Below are 23,281 nucleotides of genomic sequence, written 5' to 3'. Positions count from 1 at the left end.
GGCTCTGGAACTTTATCCAATTGTTGCAATGATTTATCGGGAAGCTCAGCGACGAAGGCTTTATGATGGTCCATGGAATCAACTTTGCCTTTACCTTTGCATTAAAAAAAAGTCTCGATGAACATCGCGATCTACATCCACAAGTGACCTTTCCAGCGTATTACTCAACCAATTTTGAACAGTAGCAAGCAGCCACTCCTGCTGTCTGTGACCCAAGTGACGTGACTGGGTAATTGATGATCTATAGCTGGGTGTATGCCTTTCTAGCCCTCTTCTACGCTGTGTCTCCTTGAGCAATTAGCCAGATGCCCCTCGAGACGCATCTCCAGGTACCAACCTGTACAACGTCACTGCAAGTCCGCGTCGACGACGCAAGCCTTCCAAAACCCAGAGCTCCAAACCCTGATTTGGAGTTGCATTTGCAGCGCCACGCGTGACACTGCAGAAACAGAAGGCGCAGCAGGAAACACTAAGCCACCAGCCGGATGTGTTGCGCAACATGACAACATCTCGCGACTTTGTCCGAAAGGACCCTCCCGACAGGACAAGAAACCTGGAACGACAGATTTCCTGCGTATGTAAGCTATAGTGTCTAGCTTTAAGCGTCGCAAAGTCTTGCACTGAGGCGATGTGGAGTATGACCATTGACCCCGGGCTCCGGCTATTGATACCTCATGTGGACGGCCAGTCCCTTGGGGACAGATAGATCGCCGTCGGGATCAGAGCCCCCCTTGCTCCGGAAACGTTAATAGTAGTGGCCATGCTTTGCGGGATGACAATGACTGGGGAGGATTGATCTCCCCTTGGCGCGGCCGCATACTGTATTTCAGTAGATCCTGCATGTGTGACTCGCCACTCTCCTGGGTTGCGATCATCTACATAGCTGACGTTGACTGGACCACAGTACACGGGTAAGCCCATCTGAGCATCTTTTGCGTACTTTTGGTAAGGGGTCTTCAACTATGATCTGAGGGAGAGAATGGTCTCCAGAACCCGGTATAATGATCCAGGACGGATCAAATCAGAAATGTCCCGATCAGTACTTGGACAGAGTTGCGGGCCGTACAATTACGATAGAGCTAGGTAGTGACCAGCTCGACAGCCAAGCTAGGCATGTGGTGAGGCTGGGTTACCGTATTGAAAGTTTGGCGAAGTTGCCATGCTACGAAGTATGGCCACAGCAAGTCATTGAGCACCAAACATGTATGATAGATCCACAGCTACAGGTCGAAAACCCGTGTGCAATTCTCGGGTCTTGAGCTGTTTGCTGATCCGCTTTCAATCTGTTGTCTCTCTCTCTCTCTCTCTCTCTCTTTTTTTTTTTTTTTGGGACATCACTTGCTACAATAGGCGCCGCGCCGATTTGGATCCAGGTGACCAGGAGTCCAGGACATCGCCAGCCCGCGCGTTCAGGCATGACCAAAGACTTGCCCAAGGGATAGCTCTTATTTGTAACTTTCATGACTAGAGATATTACCAGACTTCGACTGGACATTCCCCCACTTCTCTAGGCACTCATTGAAGAAAGTGGAGCTGCTTGAAGCCTAGGGCCAGTGATAATAACCACAAGCTGAGATTGACTGATATATTTGAACCCTGGAAGACATCTATCGGTTGAGATGCAGCGTTTTCCAAGTCGAAAGCCAAGGTTGGGTAGGCAAAACAAACCCATGGAAGCACTTTAACCGTGCAACTCGAGGCATTATTGAAGTGGTGCTCTCCACTGGCGGAACAAACTTTGATGGAAGAAGAGGGCAAATCATGACAGAGTCAAGATGTGTGGCATTTGTAGCATGCATATCGACAAGCCACAGCACCGAGACATGATGTACTATGTAGTCATTCACAGCCTCGACCGCTACCCAGCGTCCAAGTTCCAGTGTCACTGGATGATGGCAAAAAATGTCCCATTACAGCGGACCTCGGGGTTTGATTTTGACAGGCATCAATTATCGGTGAGACCGGAAAGACAGTGGGTATACTGAGTTGATTCGATCATTGTTTCCGGATGGTGGACAACTACCAATATCTGCCATGCACGAACGGTTCCACTATTGTTGGGGCCGTTGACCAGGAGTCCAGGACAGTATGCCACTTGGTAACGAAGGCATAACCTAGCATTCGATACATCCTCCGGCAAAATATATCAGGGCTGCTGCAAGTGCTCGGACATTCCTGCGGGCAGATAACAGCATCTGACAGCCGTATTTCATGGGCAAAGACGATTGGAAGGTCTTTGTCAGACAGCCATCCAAATTGGGCAGATTTGGACAGCTGTGAATTAGCGAATGTAAGTAGTCTCATCTTTACCAGCAGGGCTCTTAGATTGGATTCAAGTGCTCACGAGCCTTGGACTCCAGCCCTCCCCGGCGGTTGGGGTGATCAATACTGCCTAGCAATCATCATTGACAGGGCATGAATGCAGATTTACCAGGAATCGAGGCGGTTCTTGCATAGACAACTTCCTCGCGCGTAAAGGGTCTGTCTCGGAAGCACCAGTACTCCTGTGCAACAACACTGACAATGTTAGGGATTGTTTGAGGAGCAGATAGAAGGATCTGGATATGTGAATCCAAAGCTTTGTGAGGGCAAAGAGACGAAAAAAAAAGGAATGAAAAGAAAAGACAAGCCCACATTTCCCCGCAAAGAAGCAAGGGGCTTATGGTGGCCTTCTCCCATATCTTCTTGGCCTCTTCCTTGGATCAGATCGACTAGCTAGATAACCGTCGAGTCATCGACATCCAAGGATACTTCCTGTGCTTCCTTGGGGGCGCGGCGCTAATCATTTAGCTGCATCGATGTACTTGGACTCTTGGAGTGAATGTGATCGGTCACTTTTCCATGCATCGACTCCTGAAGAGGCCTGTCCGCAGTTGGTCTTTGGAGTTTGAACCCTCATGTTTCCAATAGTATGCTTGCTTTTTTGCTCCTGGCTGTAGACAGTTTGTCGTTGTTCCGGGTTTTTGCACTCCTTATCCCATGAGTGCACCGTGTTATCCGATTGAAAAGGGAGGATCATACCCAATTGAGATTCGTTGCGCTGAAGAAATGCGTTTAACACTCATTCAGAAAAGAATGATTCTCGTTGCAGGACACTGAGTTGTATTTGCTCACGCGATGGTCCAAAATGTCCCCTGGAAGTTGGGAGCACTTGTAGACGTGATTGGCGCAACATCATGCGAAGACCGTTTTACCTTCGTAAGATCTTTGAAACGGAAGCTTTTCTGCCCCAGTAAGTCTATAACCCAGAGGTATTTGTTAGAAAAGAGCCAGTCTTCTGTCAAGGCTCAGAACTGCAGGATCGACGGTCTGTCAGATTATTTTTAGTACGAGTGTCAAGGTATCCGTTCAGCACCAGCCCCGTCGCACCGTCAAATACACTGCTTCGGCCTCCTGAAGTGCATAGTAGACTAGAGCTTCTATCAAAGGAGCCGACCCCACCGGTGGAACAGCAGTCCGTTTATAGGTATCACTTCAGGACGCTGCCGAGAAAGTTAAAACAAAATGCGTCGGCTAGTAACTATCGAGATCTCAGGCGACCCGAAGGTCTGTTTTGCTCCCCGGCAAAGTGGGCTAAAGATGTTAGGACAGGTATTCTAGACTAGATTGTCTGTGCTGTAGATTAGCCACAAAAGCTCTCCGGTTATGAACGCTTCCCTCTGCCTTGTATGCGCTGTCTGCTTTCGCATTCTCAACGCTCCCACCAGCTGGGTCACAAAGAGACAGGTTGGTATTTGCCTAGTCAACCAGGGAGAAAGTGAATAGCAGCAGACAGGTGAAGGTCAGGCATACAAAAGCAACGCCAATGCATCAATGCGCATATCTTCGAGATTGAATCAAGAGCAGTTGATACGTTGACTCTTTCAGATTGGATGGAGCTCCGACTCGACGGAGTCGAACAATTGACTGCGTTAGTTCGTAAATGCGTAAAGGCAGATCGCACAGACACGCCATCCCGCGTCGTGTGCAACATGTTCACCATTCCATTGGGCCAGGTAACCTTTTCCGGAAACATGGCCATACAAAGTCATTGGCTCAATGACAGCAAGCTTCCCTGGCGTCGGCTCGGGTCACAACATGCCTTCTGATTTGGAAGCTCTGGTGGCCTCAAGCTGTTACTTCTGTAACTCCAGAGGCGAGTAGGCAACTATCAAAATTGGCGCCTTGACTAGTTGGTTTGAGAACCATGGTTCAGATAGACAAAAGGGGCAATGGACATAGAGCTTCCTGCTACCGAAGTGGCTTCCTGATGGTAGTTGAGACCACCTTAGGCTCGCTCAAACTCGGCTTCTCCGATCAAAATACCGATATCCGGCCTAGATCATCAGTTTTATTGCTTTGATCATACAGTATCGCAACATATGGAGAGGCGTTGTACGGGTGTTGACATGACCCAAATGATCTTCATGCCCAGGAAGCAACTTCCTCGTTCCCCGATTGGAGAAGCATTATCTCAAAGAGCGAGAAATTCCTCCATCGTCCTGCCTTGATTGGCACTTCCGGAAGGGTTAAAGCCCGATCTCAATGCTCATGCAGAAAAGGCCTGGATCTGTGGCCCCATCTCCCTAAAACAATGGCGGCCATGCGTCAATAGGACCCTTTGGCCCACAGAGTATAGTGTCCTTCCTGCATGTCTGGGCTTAGCTGTAACCCATTAGGCTCCGGGCCCTTCCCGCCACACAGGCAGTCAGCGATTTCCAAAAACAGTAGTCTGTAGATTTGACTGCTGATCAACCATTTCTGACGTACTTTTGAGTACGTATAGACCAGTCGTCTGGTAATATAAACTCGGCTCATACCTTGTAGACCCATTTGAAGAAGACAAGTCAATCAGACTTTAAAGCCCTCTATCCCTAGCGACATATCTGTCGAAAAGCCCCTCAGATTTCTCCCTTTGACGAGTCTTCCTGCATCAGAGTCAAACCGTATGGGCGATGGATCCAACAGGGCCGACAGGAGGACAGGACCATCATCAAGTGCTACCATATGATGGCATGACAGCCCAGCAAGGGTCAACGGTATGAGCACACTATATCTCCAGGCAAGTCGGTCAACAATTGACATGAGCTCGAGAAGGAGAACCAGTGCACATTGCCAAGGACATTCAGCTGTTCTTTTCCCCACTTTGCAATGGTATATGTTGACAATAACGGGGACCTTGGCGTAAATGTTTCCTCATCCCTTGCAGGCTGCGAGAGGGCAATTTTCACCGAAGACATCAAGCAAAGCTTTGTCAGAGCTGTGACCACAGAATGGCAGCCAAACATGCAGAACTTCGCCTCCGGTAAGTGCACCATGAGGCATGCAGAGAATTTGCGTTGAGAAGTGTCACTGACAATATGTTTTAGCAGCAGGTGCTATCGGTGAATTCACAGATAGACAGCCTTATATGTACAGTACCTCGGTGGACCTGCAGCCTAGTCCAGTGTGGTTCCAGCATGGTCAACCGAGGCAACCGAGACTAATACCCTGTGAATTCCAGTCTCTCCAGAATAAGCGTCAAAGGAGGAGTAGGAAGCGCACGAGTTCGGAACTAGGAAGCGATTCGGACTCAGATGCATCCAGCTCGTCCAGCAAGCGGACTGCAATTCGCGTGGGACAAACGGATCTTCTGCGTCAGTTCTATGAGAAGGCGTTCGACAACCTTCAGCAACTCAACTGTAGGGTCATTGCAAAAGCGTTTGTCAAACTTGTGGAGCCTCGCAAACAAGTGAACCATCCATACAATGGACGAAGAACAGTCATGGGTGGACCTTGCCAACGACTAGATCCTGAGTTGACCAAACCAAAATGGTGGCCTGCTGGGGTACAACATAAAGAACCTGATCACCTTCTGAAGGCTGGTAAGATCTTCCCCTCTTCGCTGCAGGTTGTTTGCTCGTATGAATTGAAGCATGCTCGCTGATCACATATTGTCTCGATAGAAAGAATCCGGCTTCTCATGCACATTCTTTGTGAGTTGAGAGAGACCCATGGAATCACGGCGCAAAAACTCAGGGAAGCTGGACAAGATGTGCGACGCCAGATTGAACCAATGGAGCGCCTCCTAATTCTGGATGAGATTTATGATGTCCGTGAGATGGAAGAGCTCTATCTAAGTGGAAGAATGAGTATGCTTCGGCTCCTCCAGTGCGGTTCGGTGTTCTGTTGCTAATCATGGCCGGTTACGCAGGTGGTGATATGATACTGCACGTTTCTTCCAAGCATCTTCCGGAGGGCATCGACTCGGTGAGCGAGCAGCAGAATCCCGAGGCAGACTGCCTGCCTTTATCTCCAGTATCTATCAGTCGGAAGAGCTCCGTGGAGAGCGGTCTGTCGGCTGTCTCCAAGGGTATGGCACCATCCATCATCTCCAATGAGCAAACGAGAGCGCCGCATACTCCTCCCGAGATCTCTTCGGTTGAGCCATGGTCCGTCTCCGGACTTTATACCCAGCAGTCGGTGCTGTTGGATCATGGACTTCCTCGAGTGCATGCACCATTGACATACCATTGAGACTGACTGGTCTTCATCATAGGAAGGTCCGTTTGTGTGGATTCACGATTGTAACCGGGATTTTAGCCCTCTCTGACTTGTCGCAGCAGATAACCCTGCACCATTCTTTCCTTGTCTCTCTCCCTCATGTCTGAATATCTTTCGTGTGTATCTCTCTCTCTCTCTCTCTCTCTCTCGGCGTAATTGATACTCTGAAAGCCCATTTTCAGCATCCTCGGATGATGTGGATCTCTTGCCTCACTTCTAGCTCAGGGGATCAACAGTACCTTTCATTTGTATTATTTCCTTTGTCAACTGTCTTTTTGTGTCTAGCGATCATCGCGGCCATTTTTGGTTTCTGCCGAGTTTGCCGATTCCTTGATTGATATACATACGTCTTCAAAAGCCTATGCACCAGCTACTTCACAGTGGTGTGTAGTTGAGCTGGATCTGAAAAAGGAGCTTGACGAGGAACTTTGGGCAACTTTGAAAGCTCGTTTACAAAACCTCGAACTGGTGAAGAACGACTGTGTGGGGGCAACAAGAAGCCGTCATCTTTCACTGTTCCTTCCTTCTCACGGAGAACAACCCTTCAATCACACCACCGCAGCAATCATACTCCGATCTATTTCTTCTTATGGCCCAGTATGGCTTCCAAGTGGATATTCTGGCCTTACGACGATGGTCCCTACTTCGAGAAGCGCCAGCCTCCCTTACTCCTACTCTCGCGCGCCCAATGCTGAACGAGTTGAACACCCCCGGCAGAAATGACAATGCCGAAGCGGCCCCATTTCGTCTCCTCGACCTTCCATTTGAGATTCTCAGTGAGATTCTGTGTATGGCAATGTCCAGTACAGACAATTTCTGGTTGGACCGCGAAGTCATCACCTTGGGAGAATCGCTGAAGTCGATCAAATATACACGCGGGCGTATTATTTGGCGAAATTCCAATGCTGCCTATCTGAATTTGTTGACCACGAACAGGGAAATCTATGACGAAGTTCAGCGGATTCTCTTCAGTCGTTTCGCCTTCGATGCTCTTGGATGGGGTTACACGATGAAATACTCTGACCCTTCGAAGACTCCCAACCACCTTCCCAAGCATCGGATCATGCATATCACTTACACTCCCTACCTGACTGACTACATTCGAGAACATCGGCAAAGTGTCAAACGTATAATTTCGGGGCTCCCTCTGCTCAGTACAGTCCGAATTTTGGTGTCTTGGGCATGTGCAGAGCGTCTAGTCAGATGCAAGACTCCCAACGCAGGTTCGCTACATATCACAACCGTGACACGCTTGTTTCGAGGAATAGGAAAAGTGGCAGTTGTTGGACAGTCGCTTGTAGGCATGCTGCAGATACAGATGGTGTTGAGCGCAAGGAAAGAACTGCAGCACGAACCATGGTACTGGGAGCTTGACTTGGACTATCCACTCTACATGCCTTTCTTCACCCAAATCATGGAAGAGCATCTTTGAGCCGCTCAGATATCGGTTAGATGTCTGGGTCATCTTCACTAAATTGGGTGTCATTCAAATGATCCAACCCTGGAGACAGTCCTTCTATGTTGGGGCGCTCAGGCACATGGTCTTGCTGGCATGCCGGCAGTAGAGGTGTTGTTTTTCTGCCTAGTGACCCGTCGGCAAAGGATTCCCATAGACATCTTATGAATCAATGCAATAAATATCTCAATCCGCATGCGTTCAGGAGCCACGGGATCCACGGGCTCAACCCGTTTGCTCCTAGGACCCAAATATGCAGAGATGGATGTATAAGAATCAAAGTACACCTGTGACCTGCCTATATAAACCCTTGTATCAGCCTTTGAACTATAGTAGCACCACTCTTATCTTAAAAGATTGGCATCATGAAGATTTCCTACCGTAACCTACTACGGATGTATGGATGTCTCTACTTTTTGCAGTCCCGATGACTGCATAGTGGATGAAAGTACGGAGTATGTCACACCTCAGGCATAAAACGGTCGGAAGTGGCAAGTGGGTCTGAACCATACAATAGCATTGGCTGGTTGAGCAGATCATGCCCCCAGATATCGGCGCTAACTCATCTTGGGGTTTCCGCTGGAAAGCCAACCAGATACGTCAGTTCTAGCACACGCCGAGCTTCATCCTCCCAACAGGTCTTTTCTTCCCTTCAACATCAGAGCTCTTGACTTTGCAAAACTTCATTGCTCTCTACATTAACTCCGCACGTTGCTGCATTCAGTTGTACAGTTGAGACTTGCATGGGATCACGCGCCTTTAGTGTTCAAGCACGACTGGCGCATTTGACCATTGGATAGCTGTGCCAAACTTGATTGGAGATCCGTTGTTTGTTTGGTGAGTCTTCAGCTTTTATGAGCCCCCTCTCGATAATACCTTAAAATTCCAGCTGCTCCTTGCACTCTGGTTGTTCTCTGTGATGAGGTAGCTTTTGTGTGTGAGAACCTAATACTTCTGCGAAATCGCGTTCGCTATCGAAGCAAGATGGTGATGCTAACATTCGGACGTTTTCTCAGTCGCCCATATCCTCACAACCGAGAAGGACCTACAATCTTCTTCTTCCAACACAAACTCATTATGGAGGGTGCCGGACTTGATGATCACCCTGGAGGAGGGAGAACAGCCCAGGTGACGGGCGCCGGAAACTCGCCTTTGTTGCCACCGGCGGCTGTCGACGACATGGATGCCGTGTATGATACGGATGAATATGCGCCCTCCTCTACTCGCTCCTACTCGCCAACTGCCTCACCTCCAAGTCTGTCACGAAATCATTCCTTTTCGTACCAAGATGACTGGGATACCTTCCCTCCTTTGGATAAGCTCACCGTGTTCGACTTGCTCGACAACCTTTCACTTTCCCAGAAACTTGAGAAATGGCAACATGCTATAAACGTGCAGAAAGAGAAGGTCAGAAAGCAGCGAGAAAAGCTGAAGTATACCTCGATGCACGCAAAGGATCGAGTTGTGGGAGAGTGGAAGCGACGCGTGCCTACAGCTGATGAGCAGTTGGATAAATACCGTCACCGGATGAAGGACGGAGTCAAGAGACTAGAGAAGCAATGGAATGCTACGGCCACTGTGACTCTGCGTGAGAAGATCTCGTTCATTGCAGGTGTTCTCAATATTTTCATCAGTGGCTATCTTATCGGAGCCTATCCGGAGTACTTTTATATCTGGTTCAGTGTACAGCTGGCCTATTTCATGCCGATTCGATACTACGGATACCATAAGAAGGGTTACCACTATTTCTTGGCCGACCTCTGCTACTTTGTCAACATGCTATGCATGCTCAGCATTTGGGTCTTTCCAAGATCCAAGAGACTTTTCATCAGTACGTTCTGTCTCACTTTCGGAAATAATGCCGTTGCTATTGCAATGTGGCGGAATTCTATGGTTTTCCATAGCATGGATAAAGTCGTCAGGTAAGTGATGGGATCAAATCCTGTTGTATAGTAGAATCCCTTTAACAGGAGTTCGGGCTGCAGTCTTTTTATCCACATCATGCCGCCTGTGACATTGCATTGCCTTGTCCACCTTACCCCCTCCAAAGTGCTGCGCGAGAGATTCCCGGCCATCTACGACATCAAATTCAGCAAGCCCGGCTCCCCCAACCACTACTCACTTCTTTCCATGATGCTCTGGGCCACCGTGCCGTACGTCATCTGGCAATTAACTTATCATTTCTTCATCACTGTACGCCGTGCCGAGAAGATTGCCGCTGGACGGCCTACTAGCTTTACCTGGCTTCGCAAATCTTACGCAAAGACCTGGATCGGGAAGTTGGTTATAAACCTTCCCGAAGCTCTACAGGCGCCCGCTTTCATGATGATCCAATATATTTACGCTGTGCTCACCATGATTCCTTGTCCCATTTGGTTTAGATACCGTTGGGCTAGCGGTGCATTTCTGACTGCTCTATTCGTTTGGAGTATCCATAACGGCGCGACCTATTATATTGACATCTTCGGCAAACGTTTCCAGAAGGAACTAGAGGAGTTAAAGAAGGATGTTGCCCGTTGGCAAGCCTCCCCGGCTGGAACAACAAGCCCAACACTATTGGATTCGGAGAATGCCTCAGCCGCGGGAGCTCGTATTCTGGATGATTCGACCTCTGCCCATAAGGAATGCGATAAAGCAAGCCTTGACCAGATCCCTCCTCTTGACGCTCATGCGGCCACAACTGGCTCAGACAAAGCCAACATTACCACTGACACAATGCGCGAGAGAAGATAAAGCTCGCATTCTCTGTCCGTTGATATCCCACTCTATTCTACCGCTGAGCATGTAGTCCTGCGTTTGCGTTTTATTTTGACTAGTTTTCAATTCGGAGTCGCTGGTTCTGTGCTGTTCGATGGTTGATACCCTGACTTAGTCATTCGCTTGCGTTTCATACTTGCCTATCCTCATGCAGTTAATGCTTTCCATCCTTTTGAAAGTTCTATTTTGATGTTTGATCTTGGGCGCCATGAATTTTGTTCAGTGGACTATCCGTCTTCGCGCCACCTCATCTTTGGCCGGTTTCAGTTTCAGATGCAAGTTTGATGAATGCAGGCTCACTACATTTCTATCATTTGAATATTCAAGTAAACACATGAGATGTATCTTCGAATGTACGTAATGATTATCCACCAGAACAGTAGCCAAGTTCTTGAAGCTGTTGCAGGAAAAGCTTGTCGGGTAATCGTAAACTCCGACGACGAAAATAATCCCCGAAGATCGCTGAAATCACGTGAAGTGCCACTTCTTCTTGCAGCGCCCCAGAGACCTTCACGACGACAGCATCACTCATATCTTTGTGCAAAATACATCAATTTCATTTGGACGCTACGAGAATACTGCGGCTTTTTGATTTGTATCTTTCTTCGAGACTGTTGTGCCCTTCTGCTGCACTCGCTCGTCACCTCGAGCATTCTACTGCCCCTAGACTTCCGCAATGTCCGTCACTATGAGATCGGCTAGACTTATGCGCAGCAACTCTGTGCTGCGGCCCAGTCTGACCAGTGAGTCTTGCTCTACAGCTCTCTTGACTACTTTCAAGTCAAGTTGTTTCTGACTTCTGACTGACAATCCCTCAAACGAACAGTCCGACCCCGGTACAACGGCGCCTTAGGCGCTGCATCGGCCGCAAATCTCCGCTTCAACGGACGAGGACTCCCAACCCATCTGCAGGCCATCGCGATTCTGGTCCCGCAACAGCGCGGATATGCGACCGAAACTTCTACGTCTACATCGTCGCAATCTAACCTGCCACCACCAGGTTTCAACGCCGAGCAGGCCAAGAAGCCGATCCCTCAGTCAAATGCATCACAACCGGCGGCTGCGCACGGGAGCACGCAGGTTGCCCGTAAGCCTGAGATCCCGCTTGCCGCGGCAAATAGCGTCGATTTGAAGAAGCAGGGCGAGCTGGAGGCTGCGAAGAAGGCGTTGACAGAGGAGGAGAAAAAGGTCGCCGAAGCCAAGAAGGACCAGAAGAAATTGACGATCGGACAGAAGATCAAGAAAGAGGTGCAGCACTATTGGGATGGAACTAAACTTCTGGCTACAGAAGTGAAAATTAGTTCGAGACTGGCATTGAAGATGGCAGCGGGATATGAACTCAGTCGGAGAGAACATCGTCAGGTTGGTCACCACATGCATGTTGTTAGAGCAATTGTGGTGCCAGGCGGCTAATATTTATCTCTTCAACGGTTGTTTAGCTTCAACGTACGGTGAGAGATCTCGGACGATTGATCCCATTTTCGATGTTCGTTATCATCCCCTTCGCGGAACTGCTGCTGCCGATCGCTTTGAAGCTGTTCCCCAACCTGCTGCCTAGCACCTACGAGGGCCAGACAGCGCGCGAGAAGAAGGCTCTCAACCTGAGCTCAACCCGTCAAGAAGTTTCCGCATTCTTGAAGAACACTTTGAGGGAGAGTGGTCTTCCGGTCACCCCTGCTGCGGTCAGGAACGAGGAGTTTGCGGAATTCTTCAAGAAAATTAGAACCACGGGCGAAACCCCGTCCACTCAGGATGTGATCAAAGTCTGCAAGATCTTCAAGGATGATCTGACTCTGGACAACCTGTCGCGTCCTCAGCTTGTCGCCATCTGCAAGTACATGAACCTGAACTCCTTTGGCACGGATGCCATGCTCCGTTATAATATTCGCCACCGCATGCGTCAGATCAAGCGTGACGATCGCGCGATTTTTTACGAGGGAGTGGAGTCGCTCTCTGTTCCAGAATTGCAAATGGCGTGTGCCTCGCGTGGCATTCGTACACATGGTATTTCCCCCGCTCGCCTGCGGGAGGACCTCTCGATGTGGCTGGATCTCCGTCTCAAGCAAGGCGTTCCCTCCACGTTGCTGGTCCTGAGCAACGCGTATTCCTATGCACAGGGCGGTAAGGAGGCGGAGATGGCGTCTCAGATTGAAGCGCTTCAGTCCGTTCTCTCTAGCATCCCTGAGGAGTTGTTCCATGAAATCGAGCTCGAGGTCCACAATGCCGAGGGTGCCGCCACCAACAAGCAGCGTCTGGAGGTTATCATGGAACAGCAAGAACTCATTGAAGAGGAGAACGAGCAGAACAGCAAGCATGAGGATAAGGGTGTTTCAGCGCCCAAGGACACTGAGGACATCGACGACAAGGAAGATGTGAAATTTGAGACATCAGACAACCTTGAAAAGCAGACCAACGAGGCTGTAGAGGCCGAGAAGGAAGGCGAGAAGGTAGAAGAGACTCAGACAGAGGACTTGGCTGCCAAGGCCAAGGATGAGAAGAAGGGAGCCGCCTCGCAGTAGTGTCACCAAAAAGCCGTCTTCGTTCAAGATGTCTCGTCTTCTGTCTGTGCCTGAATCGATGAACACCCCCCCAAAGATATACTTCTCCCCGTTCACACTCCCCTTACACCCCCTTCACTTCTGCTACTGTTTTCTTACCGTCCATTATTGATAGACTTTCTCTTATTCGATGTGTTTGGCGTCAAATCACATGCTCAATCACTTGGTTGGCGATGATCTCTCTCAACTACCATCTTTTCATGTTCTTTCCATCCCCTCTCCATTGCGTTGTATCCGAATCTATAGACATATGGAGGTTTTGAACCGGGGATTTTGGTATAAGGAATAGTCCTTGAGGTGGTTCTTTGGGTTGTCTTACTTTACGATCTATTAATGGCCACTCTTCTGCTTGTTTTCCCTCTCATTGAAACATGTCCCAGGGACCCTGGGCAACGATGTACTACCATGTGTAAAACAAATTAAATGCATGACATTAACCAGTACCTACCATGCGGCCGCCCCGGGTTGTTACAAGAATGACGAGACGTAATAGGTAATTGGTCTTCCAGCCAGAAACTCTTAATCGTCACAGGATAGGAAGACAATCTATTTCGATAGCATGAGCAGCTTCATCGCCGTGTTACCCGCTATGTGTGGTTCTTCCCCAGCAATGATTCCATTCCTTGATCCTTCTTCCCCATACGAAGATCCAAATGACCCACTAACCTCGGCAACGGGTATAGAACCCTGAACCAGGCTACCAGCTCCTCCCCACGTTTACAACTAAGCTAGATTCATAGTTCATCTCAATATGCGATGCTTTAAAAATTAAAGCAACAATCCAATATCCATTCCATATACTATGTGTATCCGACATCTATCGCAACTCCTTGCGCAATCCCGTGGCTTCAGCACCAGCAGAATACTCGCATCAAGCCCCGCCATCGCAGCCGCAGGGGACAAGATGCCTCGTCTCAACCTCGCTTCGCAGGTATGCAAATAATTCCCCCAGATGCCTTTTCAATTTCCTGCAGCCTGTCTATTCTCTCAGCCTACTTGGATAACACATCACCACACCCCCCCTCCCCCTTTCTCTTTTCCCATTCCGGCGTCGTTCCGCGGTGTGTTCCAGTTTCAGATCTGTCCAATCTCCCTTGTTTCATGCAGTGAGATGGGTGACGTACGGCGTTCGTTAGCGGATCTTGGACATTTAGGCTAGTATGGAGTAGGAGGCTGACCATCCAACCTCATTGTCTCTGCCTTCGGGGGACAAACAGAAAGCGATTGACCGGCTGAGGAATTATCGGCCTCCACCGACGAATTATGACCTGGTGCCGTTATCGCGACGCGCGGCGGTCCTGTTGCTGCTCTATGCGGATGCGAAGGGGGATCTGAGGGTTGTGCTGACGATCCGGGCGAAGACGCTGAGTTCATGTAAGTCAGTTGATCATACTGAGTGTCTACTATACTTGATGATGGACCTGATGGCCTCATACCGCTTGCTTGACAGATGCTGGCCAGGCTGCTTTACCAGGAGGTAAATGGAGTTGACTTTTTTTTTTTCTCCCCCCCTAACTTGCGGTCAGGAAGGACGGAGATTATTCCCTATTGATACTGCGCAGTTCATATGATGTGTCTATGGCTACAAACGCTGGAATGTTGTTCATTTGCCTCAGACCGAAAGGGGAAGGGGGGAAAGAAATTGAAGATAATCAAGCACTTACACCACGCTCACCACAGGACGGGCGGATTCGCTAGAAGAAACCGCATTCCAAACTGCACGCCGCGAGGCACGTGAAGAAATAGGTCTGCCTGACCTCCGTCAGCAGTTCCCGCAACCCTTCAAGGTCGAGCACCTCTGCGAGTTCCCGGCTAATCTTGCTCGAACGGAGCTGGTTGTCCGCCCTTGCGTGGCGCTGCTCCATTCGTACGACGGCAAGACCGGCGAGAATGCTGACCCGGAGGTGTCGCTGATCCCCAGGCTGGACGCTAGAGAGGTTGCGGCCGTCTTCACGGCGTCATTTCACAATTTCCTGCGCATGAGGGATGGAGATGACTGGGGCACCGGAGACCCAGCCGAATGGTATCAAGGAGCCTGGACCGAGTGGCATCAGTCTAATTGGCGAAGTAAGTGGCACAGACTGCAGCAGGATTTTGTTTGACAGGCGGTGTACTCCGTACGATTTGCTGGGAAAAAATTTGCAAAACAAAAAGAAAAATAGAGCAGCGACAAAGAAAGAGAGAGACAGATACCAGCAGGAAAAGAAGAAAAGAAAAGATCGTCGCTGTCTACTGTCGAATTGGTGTTTTTGCTTTTCCAGCTTGCATCTGGCTAACAGTTCCTAGTGCATCAATTCTTTGTTCCCATCGACAACCGGACCGTTGTCAAACCACGTAGCAGCAATCGGACGCAGAACTTAGCAGCAGACCAGCTGAAGGAAAAGGAGGAGTCGGGTGAGGTGACTCGCTACCTTGTGTTTGGCATGACGGCCCGCATTCTAGTGGATGTCGCGCGGGTGGCATATGGCGAGGAACCGGAATTCGAGCACAACAGCCACTTTGGCGATGAAGACATGATTGCCAATCTCCGGAGGATGGGGCGGTTGAGTGCCGTTCGAAAAGCCACGGATGAACTCACGCGAGAGACAATGCAGAAGGCAGCCAAGCTCAGTTAGGTTTGGCTGGGTTGTCGACATATTCATCTACAATTCTACATACTTAATAGTAGTAGGTAGAGAATCACTAGTCACTATCACTTATACTCTATTATCTAATAATCTACGAAGGGACTAAGGAGTAGGGGATATAGGAGTCCAAGAGACTAAGTAGGAACATACGTGCATGAGTGGGGAGAAGGATTAATAGACCTATCCATGTCTATAATGAAGGTTGGGCACTGCTATAGAATTCAGCTGGACTAAGTAGACCAAGTAGATGGTTCGTTTGAATTTTCCGTTTCCATTTCCGTTTCCATTTCTGTCTCTGTTTCTGTTTCTGTCTGCCTCTGTCTCTGCCTCTCTCTTTGTCTCTGACGGATGATTCAGTTTCACCTTATGACTATTCTTATCTTCCATCCCTGGTATCTGTCTATCTATCTATCTCTCCAGCTGAATGTCAAGAAATGTAAGACCATGCCACACGCTACCGATGGAGTTGGTTAATCTACAAAGTCTAGTCTAGGACCTAGGCAGTGCAAGGCAGGCGAGCCGACGAATACCTAATCTGCCCTGCTCGGCCGGGCATCCCTTGCGTTGGCGTGTCACCCTCGCGACGGTCCATGAGGCTGTACGCTGGCGATGATGATGCTGATGCTGATGCTGATGCTGATCCTGCAGGACAAACTCTCGTAAGTTCGTAACTGTGTAATCTGATTTGTCCTCTCTAAACTATCTAGTAGATAGTAAGTAGTAGTAGGTACCCTCTCTCTCTGCTATTTTGGCTTCATTTTAATTAATGACAATAATGAGGATAATTCGAAAAATTCTTTTAATTTTATGATGATGATGATGATGATGATGATGATGATGATCATCTTATTCTCCTATCGTAATTCGTCTCTACTAATACTTACTACTAGTAGGTACTGGCAATAATAGATACCCAACTCCAAGTATCTAGGGATGTCCCACGATCCATCAATGACTCGTTTGAGCTACATCGCATCATCTATCTCTCTATCCCTTTATATCGTTTCGTCTCCTCCTCTGTCACTCTTCATTGCTTTATCCTTCCCTGCTTCCCCTCTATATCTCTCGTTCTTCTTCTCCTCTCTCCCCCCTTGAAGATGCTTAATCTTATGCCCACTATATTACTTCGTCTTCACCATCATCTACCTGTGCATACCCGCGAGGCTCGAGCGACAGGCTGACTTGCGGGGAAGGGTCTTGTGATCAGCCGTCCTGGGCACTTTTGATCAAGATATTCAAAAGATATTAAAAAATAAAAAAGAAAGAAACAAGGAAGGAAGAAACAAAAGAAAGAAACCTGCAATCCTTTGGCCAACCATTCTTCTCTTTGTCTTTTGATACATCAACTGAGAGTCTGTCGTCTATCGAACTCAATCGGAGTCCAACAACACAACTGATTGCTACTACTTCTCCACTCTCGCAGCTATCAAGTCCTCGTGTGGGAGGAGAAGTTGATTCTAGACAAGATATACGTCGACGAGGACACATACAAGAGTGAATCATGCTGTCTCCCACGACTTTCGCCTATTCCAGGCAAGCCCCTCCCGTAAGACCCTCTCGATCTCTGGAGGGCCTGGAGCAGGTTATCCTTCCTAGGGTTCCTCGACCGCCGGCTCGTCCAACGGTGCAACTGGACAAACCGCTTCCCGACATTCCCTCCCAGTCGCTCCCAGAAGCTTCAATGATGAGGGGTTCCACGGCATGGAGCGATGACAGCAGTATATTCAGCAGTGTGGAGAGTCGCCGGGAATCCCACTCTGAATCTGCCCACTCCACAGAGAGCTATCCCGTTTTTGTCCGCTCGGCGTCGGACGAGCTGGCGGACTATGTCGATCCTTCTCCCGCCGTTGCCTTGGATCATTCCCCCATAGTGGGGCCATATACTACTACTACCACCGCTTCTTCGAAGACCATTCTGCCAGCCACCTCCTACTCTCCAACTCTCTCGTCTTTCCAGCAACAAGCCTCGTCAACAGAAGAACAGTACGGAAGCCCGCCAGATTGGGTCCAGAAGCGGTCCGGTCCGAACCATTATTTCCGGGAAAAGAAGTGGGATTTTTTCCCAGAGTTGGCAACACCGTCCGCGCTGGGGACGGCAACAGGACAGTTTCCGCCCGCCAGTTCGCAGCTGCGGAAAAAGCATGGAAGCAAACTGAATCTATCGGCATTCGACTTTGCGAGGAACCGCAGGCGGTCCAACACCGGCGATCGGGGTACCCTGACTCTGGCTCATGAGGTCCGGGATTCGATCCGTTCGTATGTCCACCGCACCTTGTCGAAGCATTCTGTCGACAAGGACAGGCCGAGTCGCCAGGGCCGTCCTGTAACCGCGCCGTCATTTCCCCCGTCCAAGTGTGCGTCGTCTCAGAGGAACACGGCATCGAGCACCGGTTCGTATGTGCTAGCTTTCCGAGAAGAACCTAGTCCTATTGATGTGGATGATCGCATGAGGACTCTGTCGATCTCGACCTCCTCAAGTACAAGTGAACGATGGATGGAAAGTCCCCCGCCGGCTCCTGTTCACCGGACGAAGCAGCTTGCAGTCCCCATTACTCCTTACCAGAAGTATGGGGCCGCTATCTGGGATAAATCTGGTGGGGTTAAGAGGGTCAGCTGCCGACAGAATCACAATGTCCGATTTCCCAAGTACCATAAGAAGAATTTGTCGGTCTCGACACACAAGTCGAAACCAAGCGCGGACTTTGCAGCTGCCCACCAAACCTCAGCCTCGTCGCCACCGGGTCGTTCGGCCACCCAGCAGAACACCCGAGATTACATACGAGTGTTGCAGGACGGCACTACTCAAGTCCTGGACGTGCTAGATGGCGCAAAGAAGAGGGTGATCGGCTCAAGCGTCGACCGTCGAAGAACGGCGCTGAAGTCGCAGATCAGATTGGTAGGACCAGTCAATCCGTACACCACCCATGACAGGACCGATCCTTGGATATGAATTCTTCTCTATCTGTGGCTACGCTTCTTTCCGATCTCTGATCTTATTCATTCTTGTGAAGCGTTTTTTTTTTGCTTTTTCGTTTATTATCTTGATACCTATGGGAGGCTTGGGACCACACTTGGCGTTCATAGAACTGGACGGTTATGGATGAATTGATGGAAGCGAACTTATTTGGCCTAGAGCGTCTCGATATTATAAAGCTGTGTTTGATTGACAATGTTCTTGTCATTCCACGCTACTAGACTGCGTCCATGTAGAGATCCATCCAGTAACAAATAACCATATGCTTGTAGAATAGCCATATGCAACGGTGATCAAGTAACTATAAATGAGTTTGATCCCTGATCCAGAGTCCAGGTGATGCTGTCATGCTACCACTGAGGTTGGACAAGATCCGACGATTATACCAGGAACAGCTCCAAGTCACTCCTATGGCTTCACTTCCCTGCAACACGCTCATGCACAAACAATTTCTCACGTCGTGGATGGTCATCAGATGCCCCTGATCCTCGTTGATGTCTCACATTCCATCGATCCGTCTGGTTTCCCCGCCATCGCCCGTTGTTGACTTCTCCGCATTTCAACGTCATCCCCGTTCCTGGCGAGCGACATTAATTAACATACAGGCAGCATACATCTCTTCCCCTGGAGCTCCCAGCCTTGCTTCTCATCGATTCATCTCTTCTTTCTAGAAACTTAGTGTATCCGCATCAAGATCTCTTAGGATAAACGGCTGAATTTGTTCCCATCCTATATACCAACTCTTCAGCATTGAACCAGTTTAGATTCGCCGGAATGGGTGGAGACGTTCCATTGCAGGCTCCCAGCCTTCTTCCCCGAGCACCAGAACACCCCGTCGGCCAACGCATCACCAAGATATACACAGATCGTCTCCGTCAGTTCACGGAAACAGGCCAGTACAGAGACCATAATCTAATTTCGTACGTGCAACCAACGAGCCCGCACCCCCATCACACCAACTAACCGTCACCAGCAAGCTCTACGACGCTGTCACCTCCGACAACAAACATGTCAAGCTCTCCGTCTACTCGCCCCCGGACCTGCAGCGCCCGAACTTCGAGGACGCGACCTCCCACGAGTTCACACCGACGCATATCGGTGCCTCCTTCGGCCCAAGCTGGTCCACGCACTGGTTCCGCATCCAGCTAACGGTCCCGCAGGATATGCGCGACAAGGACCGGCTGGAGTTCCACTGGGACGCGAACAACGAGGGACTCGTCTGGGCAGAGGACGGACGCCCGCTGCAGGGCTTGACAGGTGGCGGCGAGCGGGTGGAGTGGGCCATCCCGGATGCCTGGCGCGACGGCAAGGAACACACGTTCTACATCGAGATGGCGTGCAATGCCATGTTTGGGAATGCGCCGGGTGGGGACTCCATCCAGCCGCCCGCGCCGGATAAGTATTACACGCTGCACACGGCGCAGATCACGGCGGTGAATGTGGAGGCGCGGGCGCTGTTCTACGATTTCTGGATTATAGGAGGTGAGTAGGAGAGATCGCGGCTTGATCCTGGTGGGTTTTTTTGCTGACGGTGGGGTGGTGTAGATGCGGCTAGAGAGTTTCCTCGCGACTCATGGGAGTCGCATCAGGCCAATATGGTGGCTAATGCTATCATGGATGCCTTTGAAGCAGGCAACGGAAGCCAGGAGTCCATCAGGGAAGGACGCAAGATCGCTCAGAAGTATCTAGGAGACAAGGTTGACTCGGCCGAGGTCTACGGGACTGATACGCAGCCTATTGTCTATGCCATCGGCCATTGTCATATCGACTCCTGCTGGCTATGGCCATGGGCAGAGACAAAACGCAAAGTCGCTCGATCATGGTCCAATCAGTGTGATTTGATGGACCGCTATCCCGAGCATCGTTTTGCTTGCTCGCAGGCGCAGCAGTTCAAGTGGCTGGAGCAACACTACCCTTCGGTCTTTGACCGTGTCAAAAGATGGGTTAAGAAGGGAAATTTCCACCCGATCGGTGGCAGCTGGGTCGAGCACGACACGAACATGCCCAGCGGCGAATCGCTGGTACGTCAGTTTGTCTATGGTCAGCGATACTTTGAAAGCCGATTCGGTGAGCGTTGCTCGACCTTCTGGCTGCCTGATACATTTGGCTATTCTAGCCAAATTCCCCAGATTTGCCGTCTCGCGGGTATGAGCCGCTTTTTCACACAGAAGCTGAGCTGGAACAATATCAACAACTTTCCGCATACTACCTTCAAGTGGGTCGCACTTGATGGTAGCCAGGTGTTGTGCCATATGGCCCCGTCTGAGACGTACACGGCGAGTGCTCATTTCGGGGATGTTAAGCGCAGCGTGTCGCAACACAAGTCCATGGACGCGGATAACACATCCCTGCTCGTTTTTGGCAAAGGTGATGGTGGCGGTGGTCCTACTTTCGAGCACATGGAGAAGCTACGTCGCTGCCGCGGTCTCAGTGACAAAGTTGGCTTGCTTCCACGGGTGAAGATGGGCGATTCGGTCGACGATTTCTTTGCAAGGTTGGAAAGGAAGGCAGCGGATGGGACCCAATTCGCTACCTGGTATGGGGAGCTGTATTTTGAGCTGCACCGCGGTACATACACCACGCAGGCGAACAACAAACTGAACAATCGCAAGTCGGAGTTCTTGCTGCGAGACCTGGAGTACCTCGCAACTTTAGCATCCCTCAGCCAGACGAATGGCAAGTATGAATACCCGAAGCAGGATATAGACGATATGTGGGAAGGCGTGCTTCTATGCCAATTCCACGATTGTCTACCGGGAAGCTCCATTGAGATGTGCTATGATGATTCGGACGAGTTGTACGCACAGATCTTTAAGACGGGCGAGCGGGCGAAACAGCAAGCTCTCAAAGCGCTGGGATTTTCCGACAATCGTGCAACTGAACGCCTCGTCGCCATCAACACGCTGCCATGGCCACGCTCGGAGATCGTTAGGGTCCCGGACGAGTTTGTGGCGTCGATGGGTTCAAAGTACGTCCTGGCGAGCGGACGCACTGGTCTTCTCCAGTGTCAAGTCCTGGACACCAAACAAAAGCCCGCCGTATCGGTCTCGGAAATTCAACCGGGTGTTCTCCGTCTTGAAAACGAGAAGCTTAGGGTTGATGTCAAGGACGGAGTCATTACGTCTTTGTATGACCTCGAAGCGCAACGGGAGGTCGTCGCCAAGGGCGGCAAGGCTGGCCAGCTCGTCATCTTCGATGACAAGCCGCTATACTGGCAGGCCTGGGATGTCGAAGTATATCATCTGGAGTCAAGAAAGGAGCTGCGGTCCGGAAAGACATCCGTTGTCGAGCAAGATCTGCACCGTGTCAGCGTGGTCACCAAGACCGCCATCAGTGACAAGAGCTGGGTTAAAACGACCATCAGCCTCGCGGCGGCAGTGGATGATCAGCCATCGTACGTGGAGATGGAAAGTGAGGTGGAATGGCAGGAAACCATGAAGTTCCTCAAGGTCGAGTTCCCCGTGGATATCACGAACACCGAGGCGTCCTACGAGACTCAATATGGAATCACCCGACGACCAACACACTATAACACCAGGTATGCCAACCCAGTTCCAACGTGTGCTGCAACAACTAACAATTTTCAGCTGGGACATGGCCAAATTCGAGGTCTGCTGCCATAAATGGGCAGATCTGTCCGAATACGGATACGGCGTCTCGATCCTGAACGACTCCAAGTACGGATTTGCAACCTGCGGCAACCTGATGCGCCTCTCGCTTCTCCGAGCACCCAAAGCACCAGACGCCCACGCCGATATGGGTCGCCATCACATCCGATACGCCATCCTCCCGCACTCCGGGCCCCTGGACGCTCGCACTGTCCACGCGGGATACAACTTCAACAGCCCGCTGATCCTCCAGCGCTCCTCTGGCTTGGCAACCACCAACCTGCTGAACTCGATCAAGGTTTCCGGCTCGCCATCTCTGATTCTCGACGCGGTCAAGCGTGGCGAAGACGATGAGGACGTTTCTCGGGATAACCTGCCCAAGCGCTCTGGCAAGAGCATCATACTTCGCATCTACGAGTCCATGGGCGGTAAGTCGCGGGGGTTCATTTGCTCGAAATTCCCGGTCAAGACGGTATGGAAATGCAATGTGCTGGAGGATGATGAGGAGCCGCTCGAGGTTGTCAGGGGCAAGGATGGTGTCAGCGTGGAGATCGAGTTGAGGGCTTTCGAGGTGGCCACCTACCGCTTGCAGTTGTGATACTGTCATCGTCTTTCAGTATCCATGCGCAACAGAACATGATCATATACACTATTACATAGTTGTTCATCAATGCTTATGTCTTGTTTAGCTTTCTCAACGTCTGATTCATACAGAAGGATATCATCAAAACCAACCAGAACGTCCGTAGAATCGCCCATATATCAAACACCCGAAAAAG

General features: G+C 50.1%; 7 protein-coding genes across 7 annotated transcripts, besides 10 other annotated features; all 7 read left to right on the top strand.

The window, feature by feature from the left end:
• Positions 1–1,289: 1,289 nt before the first annotated feature.
• Positions 1,290–1,314: a microsatellite.
• Positions 1,291–1,314: a microsatellite.
• A 3,816-nt stretch (positions 1,315–5,130) lies between these two features.
• Positions 5,131–6,495, top strand: ACLA_036220 (DUF2841 domain-containing protein; the record flags this gene model as incomplete). Its single annotated transcript, XM_001270844.1, has 4 exons — positions 5,131–5,288; positions 5,398–5,843; positions 5,925–6,110; positions 6,173–6,495. The coding sequence occupies 4 exons, from the start codon at positions 5,131–5,133 to the stop codon at positions 6,493–6,495; spliced, it is 1,113 nt and encodes a 370-aa protein (XP_001270845.1).
• A 150-nt stretch (positions 6,496–6,645) lies between these two features.
• Positions 6,646–6,671: a microsatellite.
• Positions 6,647–6,671: a microsatellite.
• Positions 6,672–7,111: 440 nt separating this feature from the next.
• Positions 7,112–7,954, top strand: ACLA_036210 (uncharacterized protein; the record flags this gene model as incomplete). Its single annotated transcript, XM_001270843.1, has 1 exon — positions 7,112–7,954. The coding sequence occupies one exon, from the start codon at positions 7,112–7,114 to the stop codon at positions 7,952–7,954; it is 843 nt and encodes a 280-aa protein (XP_001270844.1).
• Positions 7,955–9,055: 1,101 nt separating this feature from the next.
• Positions 9,056–10,711, top strand: ACLA_036200 (glycerophosphocholine acyltransferase; the record flags this gene model as incomplete). Its single annotated transcript, XM_001270842.1, has 2 exons — positions 9,056–9,900; positions 9,964–10,711. 2 exons carry the CDS (start codon positions 9,056–9,058, stop codon positions 10,709–10,711), a joined length of 1,593 nt encoding a protein of 530 aa, XP_001270843.1.
• Positions 10,712–11,411: 700 nt separating this feature from the next.
• ACLA_036190 (MRS7 family protein) lies at positions 11,412–13,254 on the top strand (the record flags this gene model as incomplete). Its single annotated transcript, XM_001270841.1, has 3 exons — positions 11,412–11,478; positions 11,562–12,097; positions 12,175–13,254. The coding sequence occupies 3 exons, from the start codon at positions 11,412–11,414 to the stop codon at positions 13,252–13,254; spliced, it is 1,683 nt and encodes a 560-aa protein (XP_001270842.1).
• A 943-nt stretch (positions 13,255–14,197) lies between these two features.
• Positions 14,198–15,908, top strand: ACLA_036180 (NUDIX hydrolase; the record flags this gene model as incomplete). The annotated part of the gene is made up of 5 exons (XM_001270840.1): positions 14,198–14,224; positions 14,511–14,667; positions 14,744–14,770; positions 14,974–15,360; positions 15,580–15,908. 5 exons carry the CDS (start codon positions 14,198–14,200, stop codon positions 15,906–15,908), a joined length of 927 nt encoding a protein of 308 aa, XP_001270841.1.
• A 275-nt stretch (positions 15,909–16,183) lies between these two features.
• Positions 16,184–16,210: a microsatellite.
• Positions 16,185–16,264: a microsatellite.
• A 260-nt stretch (positions 16,265–16,524) lies between these two features.
• Positions 16,525–16,561: a microsatellite.
• Positions 16,530–16,561: a microsatellite.
• A 166-nt stretch (positions 16,562–16,727) lies between these two features.
• Positions 16,728–16,762: a microsatellite.
• Positions 16,729–16,762: a microsatellite.
• A 659-nt stretch (positions 16,763–17,421) lies between these two features.
• ACLA_036170 (uncharacterized protein) lies at positions 17,422–18,870 on the top strand (the record flags this gene model as incomplete). The annotated part of the gene is made up of 1 exon (XM_001270839.1): positions 17,422–18,870. The coding sequence occupies one exon, from the start codon at positions 17,422–17,424 to the stop codon at positions 18,868–18,870; it is 1,449 nt and encodes a 482-aa protein (XP_001270840.1).
• Positions 18,871–19,668: 798 nt separating this feature from the next.
• Positions 19,669–23,100, top strand: ams1 (alpha-mannosidase; the record flags this gene model as incomplete). Its single annotated transcript, XM_001270838.1, has 4 exons — positions 19,669–19,814; positions 19,868–20,376; positions 20,440–22,432; positions 22,482–23,100. 4 exons carry the CDS (start codon positions 19,669–19,671, stop codon positions 23,098–23,100), a joined length of 3,267 nt encoding a protein of 1,088 aa, XP_001270839.1.
• Between the last annotated feature and the right edge of the window lie 181 nt (positions 23,101–23,281).

Source organism: Aspergillus clavatus, genomic scaffold (assembly GCF_000002715.2).
Source record: "Aspergillus clavatus NRRL 1 1099423829802 genomic scaffold, whole genome shotgun sequence".
NCBI lineage: Eukaryota > Fungi > Ascomycota > Eurotiomycetes > Eurotiales > Aspergillaceae > Aspergillus > Aspergillus clavatus.
This window is presented reverse-complemented; position numbering and strand designations above follow the sequence as displayed.